Source organism: Ranitomeya variabilis, chromosome 1 (assembly GCF_051348905.1).
Source record: "Ranitomeya variabilis isolate aRanVar5 chromosome 1, aRanVar5.hap1, whole genome shotgun sequence".
Lineage (NCBI taxonomy): Eukaryota > Metazoa > Chordata > Amphibia > Anura > Dendrobatidae > Ranitomeya > Ranitomeya variabilis.
The window spans coordinates 799439463-799452914 of NC_135232.1; the positions used below are offsets into that span (position 1 = coordinate 799439463).

The 13452-nt window shown below is 43.8% G+C and overlaps 1 protein-coding gene across 1 annotated transcript in view; it reads right to left on the minus strand.

Annotated features, from left to right (window-relative positions):
- Nucleotides 1-13452, minus strand: part of POLR2B (RNA polymerase II subunit B) — an 87023-nt gene that overhangs the window by 42973 nt on the left and 30598 nt on the right. The window contains exons 7-8 of the mRNA XM_077273855.1: nt 9964-10128; nt 1426-1622 (exon numbers count right to left, since the gene is read on the minus strand). Coding sequence (XP_077129970.1) covers nt 1426-1622; nt 9964-10128 — 362 coding nt within the window. The remainder of the gene's footprint in view (nt 1-1425; nt 1623-9963; nt 10129-13452) is intronic.

The following is a 13452-nucleotide window of genomic DNA, read 5'->3' on the forward strand; positions in this document are numbered from 1 at the left end:
CTGAATTTGGGGATCCTCTGCCATTCTTCCTTGCAGATTCTCTCCAGTTCCGTCAAGTTGGATGGTGAACGTTGGTGGACAGCCATTTTCAGGTTTCTCCAGAGATACTCAATTGGATTTAGGTCAGGGCTCTGGCTGGGCCAGTCAAGAATGGTCACAGAGTTGTTCTGAAGCCACTCCTTTGTTATTTTAGCTGTGTGCTTAGGGTCATTCTCTTGTTGGAAGGTGAACCTCTGGTGGTCCCAAGCGTCTTCCATTTAAGGATTATGGAGGCCCTGTGCTATTAGGAACCTTGAGTACTGCAGAAATTCTGTTGCACCATTGGCCAGATCTGTGCCTTGCCACAATTCTGTCTTTGAGCTCCTTAACCAGTTCCTTTGACCTCATGATTCTCATTTGGTCTGACATGCACTGTGAGGTCTTACATAGACAGGTGTGTGCCTTTCCAAATCAAGTCCTATCAGTTTAATTAAACATAGCTGGACTCCAATGAAGGACTAGAACCATCTCAAGGAGGAGCACAAGGAAATGGACAGCATGTGACTTAAATATGAGTGTCTGAGCAAAGGGTCTGAATACTTATGACCATGTGATATTTACATTTTCTTTTTTATTAAGTGTGTGCATGAGATTTCTGAAATTTCAATGTTTTGCTCGTACTGTAAAACGCAGCTTAAAACTTTGACGCCTTTTTAATTGTCATACTTCTCCATTAGGACAAACCACAGTGGTTTGTTCTGATGAAGAAGTGTGACGCTTTGAAACGCATTGACTAAAACTGCATTCCTGGGCTTCAAACTCCTCCTCATTACTCATCCGCCGACAGCGCAGATTTAATCCGTTTTCACCCCAATTCTTGATGTTCTCATAGCTGTGGGTCTGCAGCAGCCAAAGCCTTTTTAGCAGTTGTGAGCACACAACCCTACCAGTTGAGCACCACTGTCTATATTTCATTAACTTTTAGCTAGATAAGACCATAAAGCGTTTATTGTAATTCCAGCTCTATATTCTAATCTCAGACAATGGCGTTTAAATGGAGTGCTTACTGGTGCTCGTATCCAACAGATACCATAGGGTTCCTGATGGGTTACCATGGCAGCCGGATCACAAATTATTCAATATGGAGCATGATGTAATTTTTTTTTTTTTTACCTTTCAAGCACGACTGGACTACATTTGCATAAAAAATTAGGCACTTTTTAAAAATTATTGAATCAGGTCAAAAACATCTGGAAAGCAATGATAGGGAACATAAAAAAAATCCTGGCAAATATATAAATAATAAAAAAACTAAAAAAAAAAAAAAAAAAAAAAGATGCAACTTAGAAAAATTTAGCACAAATCAAAACAGGCTTAAAACATCAACAACGCTAGACAAACAGTGGCAAATGCAATAATGAAAGAAAAATTTAACGCAAACCTCACCCTAAAAAGTAGGCTTTTTTAGTCTCACAGAAATCACTGACACCAACATGTGGAAGCATCTCTTTTTGAAGAACTTCCTTGGCATATTTGATTCTTTTTTCCTTGGTGACACCAGGCTTAGCGCCTCTAGAACCAATGAAATTCAAAGCAACATTCTGTTCTTGGATAACAAAGGCTTCATCAAGGGAAGGCTTTACCTGTTGAAAACAAGACAATGGGTCCTAAAAATTGCCAAAAAAAAAAAAAAAAACACCTCCCAAAACAAAAAGGTGTTGTAGCCCAAAGTACTGTAGCGTGAATAAAAATCATGCAAGTCTTTGTCACATTATTGAAGCATCTTCCACTACGGCGAAACAGAAATTTATACCAAGTTCAAAAACAAGTTAGGGCATTCGCAAATACAACTCAGTGATGTCCACATAGATGCACGTTTACCATACTTTGAAAGCTACCACGGTAGACTAGTCGAGAAGACTTGTGCTTGGCGGCTTGCCGTCAGGTAGTCACCCCCAAGCGTGGTTTCACCTTCATGACCTGGCCAAATTTTACAATTCTGAGCAGTGTCACTTTATGTGGTAATAACACTGGAACACTTCAACGGATTCCACGGTTTCAGAGAATATTTTTACGTGTCATGTTTTACTTCATGATAGTGGTCAAATTTCTTCCATATAACTTATTTGTGAAAAAAATTGGAAATTTGGTGAAAATGTTGCAATTTTCAAACTTAATTTTATGCCCTTAAAATCAGAGTTATGTCACACAAAATAGTTAATAAAAACATTTGCTACATCTCTACTTTACATCAGCACACTTTTTTAAAACATTTTTTTGTTACAAAGTTAGAAGGTTTAAAAGGCTGTCATGTGCAAGTTTGTTACCTGAGGATGAAGAACCGGTCCCTGGGAAAGAAGGTTCGGAAGCTCCAGATGTACCCAGGGGTCGGAGATGGACATCTTCCTCAGCCAAGAAAACCACATCATCTTTGGCCAGAAGCACCATTAAGATCACTTTTGCCCCGTCTTCCCGGACTTTCCTCAGAACCACCGGAATCAGGGCAGTTGGAGGAAAAGCATAGGCTAGATAGTGTTCCCATGGAATCATGAAGGCATCCAACACTGAGGTTCCCTTTGGGGTCTATTGAGCAGAATAAATCTACTTTCCTGTTCCGACTGTTGGCGAATAAATCTATGGAAGGTCGTCCCCACATTTCTGCGACCTGATCGAACATTGACTGATTGAGTTCCCATTCGCCCTGTCTCAGAAGGGTCCAACTAAGGAAGTCTGCTCTGCGATTTTCTGTCACTCTTATGTGGAGTGCAGATAGAGACCCAAGTTGCCCCTGGCTAACTGAAAAATGGACTTTGTTACTTCCATCGGAGGGCGGGATCGGGTTCCTCCATGGCGATTTAAGCATGCTACCATTACCCGGTTGTCTGAGAATACTCTTTCGTTGTGACCCTGAATAGTGTTCAAGAATTTTAAATTGCATCTGTGGTCAGAACCTGAGAGGCTGAAAACACTCCGGGTTAAGTGGTCTATCCTCATCCACCATTCTAAAGAAAGTGCCGTTTTTGATGACAAGGTTGGCTGACCTTCTAAATGCCCTTTTTGAGAATTTCTGGCTGTTAAGATTTCCCACTGCAAATCCCTGGTGTGTCTGAGCCCATTGAATGGCCGGGATACAGGCAGTCATGGAACCTAGGAGGGACATCGCTTTCCCGAGATATCAGGGCTATGATCTTCTGAACTTTCTCTGCCAGGAGGCGACACTCCTGATTTTTTTAATGCAATATGATGCATAGATATTCCTGCACTCGGCCTGGCACGGTTTTGGATTTCTTTTGATTCAAAAGCCAGCCAAAGTTCGTCAAGTAATCCATGACTTTCTCTAGTTGTTTCTTGCAATCATGGAGGGAGCTGACCATTATCAGAAAATCATCCAGGTATGAGACAATTAGGATATCTTGCTCCCTCAAGTGTGCCGTTACCTCTGCCACTATCTTGGTGAACACCAGTAGAGCTATGGCTAGACTGATTGGGAGGGCCGTGAACTGAGTGCTTTACTACCCCTTTTATCGAGACTGCAACCCGGAGGAATTTCTGATAGTCTCTGTGGATGAGGACGTGATAGTAGGTGTCCTTTAGTTCCAGAACAGTCATGAAACAGTCCAGAAACAACATTTTTACAGATGTTTTTATTTTTTCCATTTTGAAGGTTTGAACCTTCAATAACTTGTTCAGTTTCTTTAGATTTATGATTGTCCTGAAGGTTGCATCTGGTTTTTATCTTCAGGAACAGTGAGGAGTAGAATCTTTCACCTTTTTCCTGGTAAGGGACCTCTTGAAGGACAGATTTCCTTATCAGGCCTAGAACCTCCTGCTCTATGGCTAGTTGCTCTTCGTTTGAGGATCTCTAGGTTGTCACTACGAAATTTGGTTGGGGAGTTGAGTGGAATTAAAATTTTAGACCTGATTTTATTAGGTCTAAGATCCAAGAGATGTTGGATATTCTTTCCCAGGTCGAGAGAAAGAGAGATAAGATAACCTTCCCCCCTCATTAGGATGGCTTCCTGTTATCACTGGGGGGGGGGGGGGGGTTTGTTGAACAAGAACCCTTTGGTCTTCCTCCTTCCATCCTCCTACTTATCCTGGTCCCTGGGGGGCTTCCTCCGGATAATTTTCTTATTCCGAAAGGATTTCCTATAAGAGGTATTGCAGAGGACAGGGAAGCGTTTTTTATTATCTACCGCTTTATCCAGAGTATCATCAAACGTAGGCTCGAATAAGAATTCGCCCTCACAGGGAATGGAGCATAATCTTGACTTTGTTTGGAGGTCTCCTGGCCAACATTTAAACCAGAGGGCTCGCCGGGCTGAATTAGAAAAAAAAAAATGCTGATCTGGCTGCCAGTCTGACCGAATCCGCCGATGCATCAGCCAAGAAAGCATATGCCCCTTTCATTACCGGGATGGAGTCTAGTATAGCATCCCTATAATTTTTTTTTCTCTTAGCAGGGATTCCATCTGGTCTAGCCAGACCATCAGTGATCTGGCAGTACAAGTTGCAACTACTGCAGGTTTTAACCCCGCGGCGGCCTCTCATGAGCCCTTCAGGAAAGTATCTGTTTTGGCCATGGGATCCTTCAATACCCTATGTCCTCAAAGGGAACGGAAAACTTTTTGGAAGCCTTATCAGTTGCCACATCTAATTTTGGTGCCTTCTCCCAGAATGAACATGCCGGGTCATCAAATGGATACTTCCTCTTTGGGGACAAAACGAAAAGGCCCTTTCTCTCTTTTTTTCTACTCTTTCCTAATTAGGGATTGGATTTTCTCATTAAGAGGGAAAGATCTTCTCTCTTTGTTCTAGTCCGCCAAACATTATGTCCTGAACTGATCTTTTTGGACGAGGGTCTACAAGCCACATTGGTGGCCCTGACTGCTTTAACGAGGCTGTTTCCTCTAAATGGAAACAGCTACGACCGCCTCTGTCTCTGGATGAAGATGAATCGAACGTATCCGAGTCTCCCTCTTCATCCTCTAAACTGCCAGACCTGGACTCAGGGGACCTGTTCCTGGACTTTCGCTGTTTTTTCTCCTTTATCCTGAAGGAACTATACCTGTGACTTTATTATGGCTCTGAGGAAAACTTTGTTTTTTTCCACAGATTGTTTGCTCTATACAAGAGCTGCATAGTCTTTCTTCCCATGTAGTGGGTAACTCCTCTGGGCAAAGTGGACAGGTCCTATGTTTGGTGGTCTTACCCGCACTTTTACTTTCTGGGATAAGCGGAGGAACCATTCTTGTAGATGGGTTCTCTCTTGGGTTCGACGCCATACTGGAGTCATTGCTGCCCTAGGACGAACTGCGAGAACGCCCACTCTCCCTGTTACCACGGTCGTGATGATGGGAAGGGTCCTCTTGATCAGGGCTGTGGAGTCGGAATCGCAGAGTCGGAGCTGGTGTCATAGAAATTGTGGAGTTGGAGGTTTGGCTTACCGACTCCACAGCCCTGCTCTTGATGTCCCGTCTCCTTATCCAGTTTTTCCTTTTACTGTCACTGCTGTGGCTGCAACAGCAGCTACTGCTGAGGTGGTGACTGGGGATGCAGAGTCTGCAGCTCCTGGTGCTCCTGCTCGCTCATGACTGAAGGCAAGACTGACAAAGCTCTATCTGAAGCACTGTTCTAGTGCTTTCTGGCAGTAAATAGGCACCTCACTCACAGCATCTCCGGAAGAGCATGCGCCGAACTGGATTCCCAGTCATGACTTGTGGCGCAGCATCATAGGGACGCACCGCATCCCCGCGCGTGCGCACAGGAACCCGGAAGTTCCCGTGCGCGTTTCCCACCAGCGCTGGCCCGGGCTGCCTGCAGAACAGGCGGTGAGACACCAAGGAGAGGCAGCATGCCCACAGCGATGATCCATCTTCTCTGCTGCCTCTCCTCGAACATTCTAGAGGCCCACTGACGCCAGTAGTGGCGCCTCAAGACACCGCACCAGCTGAGGAAGGGAACCCCCACTGCCTGAATCGGTCTTGTCCGGGCCTGGCATCCCACGACGATCCTTCTCTTCTAGAAATCAGGTATGCCTTTACAAGTACGCCGACTGTAGGTTCCCCGTCAAGGACAGGAAACCAAATGATGCGGGAGATGGGCCCTTTTTATCTGTAGGTTTCCTGTCCTTGAAGGGCGGATCCCATCTCTGCATGGTGCAGTCATGGGGGGAAGGATACATTTTGTTTTAGCCCCAGATTTTACATTTTCCAGAGTGAAAATGTAAAATCTGGGGCTAATTTATCTTCAGCTGTAGTGACGATTTTGACTCCATGAGTGCTTTCCAGAAACAGGCAACAGTGTAGTGCCCCATACGCTGTAGTCCCCAATACGCAGTAGTGCCCAGCTCGTGCTTCTGGAGACATGCACCTATAAATTAGGTGGGCTCTCATCGCTACAGAAATGCCAAACATGTGGACGCTAAGTGTGGTTTAGGCACACTGGAGCTCTGAATGGAGGGGCCATTTGGACTTGTGAGCAGGGCCTTACTGTGATCTTTGGGAGGCAGAATGAACAAATCAACAGCAGGTGAAGAATTGGTTTTATTTATTTTTACGCCATTCCTTGTGAAATTAAGTGATTAGACTATTATTCAGTCTGGTGCGATTACAGTGATACCAGATTTATATTGTTTTTTTCTGTTTGGCTGCTGCCACACACTAAAATAAACTTTTTAATGCAAAAACCTATAATTTTTCCATATTTCGTCTTATGACGTCTTTTTTGCAGGACGAGTGAACAGTTTTATTGGTACTATTTTTGGACAAATGACTTCTTGATCGCTTTCTATTCCGATTCTTGGGAGGCAGAATGAACAAAAATAAGCAATTAAGGATTTTTAAAAAATTTTTCTTTACTGCCATTCCGCATGCAGAAAAGTTGATAAGGCTAGGGTCACATTGCGTTAGGGCAATCCGTTAAGCGCATAGCGCTAGCGGATTGCGCTAACGCAATGCTTCTCTAGGGTCCGCGTTCGGAGTCCCCGCTAGCGCAGATCCCCGATCTGCACTAGCGAGGAACGGACCTCGGGCGCGCCGCGGACGCTGCAAGCAGCGTCCGAGGTCCGTCACTCAAATGACGGCACATCGCTAGCGCACGCCCAATGTGGGCGGGCGCTAGCGACGCGTTCACCATTACAGGCTATGGCGGCGTTAACGGACTACGTTAACACCGCGTTATGCCGCGGTGTAACGTAGTCCGTTAAACGCGGTCACATAACGCAATGTGACCCTAGCCTAAGGCAGCTTTATTCTTAGGGTCAGTACGATTACAGAAATACCACATTTATATTTTACGTTTTGGCGCTTTTACACAAAATGCATTGCTTTATTCTCAGAGCTAACACTTTATTTTTCCGCTGATAGAGCTGTATGGCGGCTTGCTTTTTTTGAGGGACAAAATGACATATTCAGCTATACCATATTTATCTACATTCATCCGTCTGATTGTGTTTTATTCCACTTTTTGTTTGGAGGTAAGAAGATAAAGCATAGTTTTTTGTTTTGTTTTTTTTACAGTGTTCACTGAAAGGATTAATTAGTGGGGCAGTGTTCCATGTTGGCTCATCCAGAATGCAGCAATACTAAATATAGTTAGTGGGGTTTTTTGCATAAAATTTCTTGTATTAACGCCATTACTGGAGGTATTTTCGTTTTTGTGCTCCTCTTCTTCCCAGAGCCATAACTTTTTTATTTTTGGGTCAATATGGCCATGTGAGGGCCTGTTTTTTTGTGGGACGAGTAGTACTTTTGAACAACACCATTGGTTTTAACATATCATGTACTGGAAAACAGGGGGAAAAAAAATTCCAAGTGCAGTGAAATTGCAAAAAAAAAAAAAAAAAAAAGTGCAATCCCACGTTTTTTTTTTTTTTTTCTATGTTCACTAAATGCTAAAACTGAACTGCGATTAGGATTCTCCAGGTTATTACAAATTCATTGACACAAAACATGTACAGCTTTTTTTATCTACGTGGTGAAAAAAATTCCAATCTTTGGCGCAATGTTTTTATTTATTTATATTTTACATTTTCTGATACCTGTAGCGTCTTAATTTTTCGTGATCTCAGGTTGGGTGAGGGCTTATATTTTGCACGCCGAGCTGACCTTTTTATTGATATTATTTTGGTGCAAATACGATCTTTTGATCACCCGTTATTGCATTTTAATGCAATGTCGTGGTGACCAAAAAAAAGTAATTCTGGCGTTTTGACTTTTTTCCTCACTACGCCGTTTAGCGATCAGGATAATAATTTTTTTTATTGATAGATCGGAGATTCTGAACGCGGCGATACCAAATAGGTGTATGTTTGATTTTCTGTATTGTTTTATTTTGAATGGGGCGAAAGGGGGGCGATTTGAACTTTTATATTTTTAAAAACTTTTTTTTTTTTTTTACTTTTGGCATGCCTCAATAGTCTCCATGAGAGACTAGAAGCTGCCATAACCTGATCGGCTCTGCTACAAACAGGCGATGATCAGATCGCCAGTATGTAGCAGAATTACTCACTTGCTATGAGGAGACCTCTGGTTGTCATGCCAACCCCATCGGTGACCGGTGATCATGTGACCGGGGTCACAGATTGGCGGATTTCAGGCGTGCTTAATGCCACTGTCAGTTTGACAGCGGCATTTAACAGGTTAACAGCCACAGGAGGATCGCGATTCCTCCCGCGGCTGTTAGCAGCACATGTCAGCTGTTCAAAACAGCTGACATGTGCAGGAAAGGATGTGGGCTCAGCGACGGAGCCCACATCAAAGGGAGGGTGTCTGACATCGGTGTATTATTATGCCCTATGTCGGAAAGGGGTTATTAGTTTTTCTTTTTTTTTTGTTCTTTATTTTGCAATTTTTTTTTTAAATATATTTTTACAATTTAAAACTTTTTAACTTTCTTACCCTGTCCCAGTATGACATCAACTTTCCACTGACTGATTGCTGGTCTAGTACTCTGAAATGCTTTTGCATTGCAGGATATTAGAACAGTGTCTCGCAAGCAGGGAGGCGGCGTGTCAGCTCCTGCTCTGAGCTTCCCGGCCACGGTACCTGGGTGACCCAACGGCCATCTTTTTGCCCGGAATCAACATGGAGACCATCAGCAGAACACAGCTCAATACATATAAAGTGCATGTCAGGAAGGGGTTAAACATACCTGGCTGAAATCATACAGCCAGTGCCTGATACATGCTGTCCGTGACTCAGGCAACATATATCAGCTGTAAGGTTCCCTTTTATTTTCTAGAGATACATTAAAGCATTTTATTTTGGACAGTGTGAGGTCATATTCACACAATACTGGGAAAGTTCCTGATATATGTGCTAAATATGTGTATAGGGTTACATTAGTCTGACAAGGGACAAACTTGGTATAAGTCAGCCTACTGGAAACACACTGAAAAAAAAAAAAAGAAACAGAGGAGCAAACAATGCTATTCCATACAACAGTAACCAAAAGGCAAGGGAAAAGAAGGGTGCGTCGAACATTATTTTTTTTTTACATTACATGAGCCTATGGTTAAAAAGTGCAACTGTACATCATTGTTTAATGCACATGTTATGCTAAGCATAATAATCAGAGACCATAATCGTGATGTGAGCAGAGTCTTACCCGCCAACTATCTATAGAGCAAAGCCCTCTTCAGGTTTTTTTTTTTTTTAGTCAAAGTAATAAGTGGATCCAAAACATAATGGAAATATTAAGGAAGGACCTCAATCCTGCTGGACCCACATATGGTATTAATTCAAAATCTGCAAACATTTTTCCAGCCTCATGCGGGTAATATATCATCAATTTCTTGCATAGTGGCAGGTGTCCCGGCAGCACACCCAAAATTCAGAGCTGTAGATTTTCAACCACATGAGGAATTGCAGCTTTCAGCATAAATTGGACAGATATTGGCGTTAAATGACCCGAGATCAGGGAATATAAAGAGAAGACGCTGCTACTCTTGCACAGAAATCATAAGATAGTCATCTCACTTACCATTTCCATCATTTCGGGATCTTCAAAATCATATATTATATGTTCCAGAATGTCTCTATCAGACACAAACCCCAAAGCTCGAAACACAATGATGATGGGCACCTCTTGTTTAATGTAAGGCAATGTTGCAACAATACGCTGGCCAATGGCACTTTTCTTTGCACCCTGATGAAAAAAACAGTCACAGAAAAATTAATTCAGCTTTTAATTAAAAGAAAATGAATTTTCAGGCAAAATATCTGATCAACTGAAACAAACAAACAAAAAAAAACATTTGTAAGTGGGGATCATGTGGCTGACTGCTTGTTAATACACTAGATGGTGGCCCGATTCTAACGCATCGGGTATTCTAGAATATGCATGTCCACGTAGTATATTGCACAGTGACGTAGTATATTGCCCAGCCACGTAGTATATTGCCCAGCCACGAAGTATATTGCCCAGCGACGTAGTATATTGCCCAGTGACGTAGTATATAGCCCAGCCACGTAGTATATTGCCCAGTGACGTAGTATATTGCCCAGTGACGTAGTATATAGCCCAGCCACATAGTATATTGCCCAGTGACGTAGTATATAGCCCAGTGACGTAGTATATAGCCCAGCCACGTAGTATATTGCACAGTGACGTAGTATATTGCCCAGCCACGTAGTATATTGCCCAGCCACGTAGTATATAGCCCAGCCACATAGTATATTGCCCAGTGACGTAGTATATAGCCCAGTGACGTAGTATATAGCCCAGCCACGTAGTATATTGCCCAGCGACGTAGTATATTGCCCAGCGACGTAGTATATTGCCCAGCGACGTAGTATATTGCCCAGCGACGTAGTATAATGCCCAGCGACGTAGTATAATGCCCAGCGACGTAGTATATTGCCCAGCGACGTAGTATATTGCCCAGCGACGTAGTATATTGCCCAGCGACGTAGTATATTGCCCAGCCACATTGTATATTGCCCAGCCACGTAGTATATTGCCCAGCCACGTAGTATATTGCCCAGCCACGTAGTATATTGCCCAGCCACGTAGTATATTGCCCAGCCACGTAGTATATTGCCCAGCCACGTAGTATATTGCCCAGCCACGTAGTATATTGCCCAGCCACGTAGTATATAGCCCAGTGACGTAGTATACAGCACAGAGCCATGTAGTATATTGCCCAGTGACGTAGTATATAGCCCAGCCACGTAGTATATAGCCCAGTGACGTAGTATATTGCCCAGTGACGTAGTATATAGCCCAGCCACGTAGTATATTGCCCAGTGACGTAGTATATTGCCCAGTGACGTAGTATATAGCCCAGCCACATAGTATATTGCCCAGTGACGTAGTATATAGCCCAGTGACGTAGTATATAGCCCAGCCACGTAGTATATAGCCCAGTGACGTAGTATATTGCCCAGTGACGTAGTATATAGCCCAGTGACGTAGTATACAGCACAGAGCCATGTAGTATATTGCCCAGTGACGTAGTATATTGCCCAGTGACGTAGTATATTGCCCAGTGACGTAGTATATTGCCCAGTGACGTAGTATATTGCCCAGTGACGTAGTATATTGCCCAGTGACGTAGTATATTGCCCAGCCACGTAGTATATTGCCCAGCCACGTAGTATATTGCCCAGCCACGTAGTATATTGCCCAGCCACGTAGTATATTGCCCAGCCACGTAGTATATTGCCCAGCCACGTAGTATATTGCCCAGCCACGTAGTATATTGCCCAGCCACGTAGTATATTGCCCAGCCACGTAGTATACAGCACAGAGCCATGTAGTATATTGCCCAGTGATGTAGTATATAGCCCATTGACGTAGTATACAGCACAGAGCCATGTAGTATATTGCCCAGCCACATAGTATATAGCCCAGTGACGTAGTATATAGCCCAGCCACGTAGTATATAGCCCAGTGACGTAGTATATAGCCCAGCCACGTAGTATATTGCCCAGCCACGTAGTATATTCCCCAGCCACGTAGTATATTGCCCAGCCACGTAGTATATTGCCCAGCCACGTAGTATATTGCCCAGCCACGTAGTATATTGCCCAGCCACGTAGTATATTGCCCAGCCACGTAGTATATAGCCCAGTGACGTAGTATACAGCACAGAGCCATGTAGTATATTGCCCAGCCACGTAGTATATTGCCCAGCCACGTAGTATATTGCCCAGCCACGTAGTATATAGCCCAGTGACGTAGTATACAGCACAGAGCCATGTAGTATATTGCCCAGTGACGTAGTATATTGCCCAGTGACGTAGTATATAGCCCAGTGACGTAGAATACAGCACAGAGCCATGTAGTATATTGCCCAGCCACATAGTATATAGCCCAGTGACGTAGTATATAGCCCAGCCACGTAGTATATAGCCCAGTGACGTAGTATATAGCCCAGCGACGTAGTATATAGCCCAGTGACGTAGTATACAGCACAGAGCCATGTAGTATATTGCCCAGTGACGTAGTATATAGCCCAGCGACGTAGTATATTGCCCAGCCACGTAGTATATTGCCCAGCCACGTAGTATATTGCCCAGCGACGTAGTATATTGCCCAGCCACGTAGTATATAGCCCAGCCACGTAGTATATTGCCCAGCGACGTAGTATATTGCCCAGTGACGTAGTATATTGCCCAGTGACGTAGTATATTGCACAGCGATGTAGTATATTATTATTATTTATTTATATAGCACCATTAATTCCATGGTGCTGTACATGAGAAAGGGGTTACATACAGGGTTATAGATATCGTTTACAGTAAACAGGTTTACAGTGACGGACTGGTACAGAGGGGAGAGGACCCTGTCCTTGCGGACTTACATTCTATGGGATATTGTATATTGCCCAGCTATGTAGTATATTGCTCAGTGACGTAGTATACAGCACAGAGCCACGTAGTATATTGCCCAGTGACGTAGTATATTTCCCAGTGACGTAGTATACAGCAGAGCCACGTAGTATATTGCCCAGTGACGTAGTATATTGCCCAGCCACGTAGTATATTGCACAGCGATGTAGTATACAGCAGAGCCACGTAGTATATTGCCCAGCCACGTAGTATATTGCCCAGCCACGTAGTATATTGCCCAGCCACGTAGTATATTGCCCAGCCACGTAGATTGCCCAGCCACGTAGTATATTGCCCAGTGACGTAGTATATTGCCCAGTGACGTAGTATATTGCCCAGCCACGTAGTATATTGCCCAGCCACATAGTATATTGCCCAGCCACATAGTATATTGCCCAGCCACGTAGTATATTGCCCAGCCACGTAGTATATTGCCCAGCCACGTAGTATATTGCCCAGCCACGTAGTATATTGCCCAGCCACGTAGTATATTGCCCAGCCACGTAGTATATTGCCCAGCCACGTAGTATACAGCACAGAGCCACGTAGTATATTGCCCAGTGACGTAGTATACAGCACAGAGCCACGTAGTATATTGCCCAGTGATGTAGTATATTGCCCAGCCCACGTAGTATAT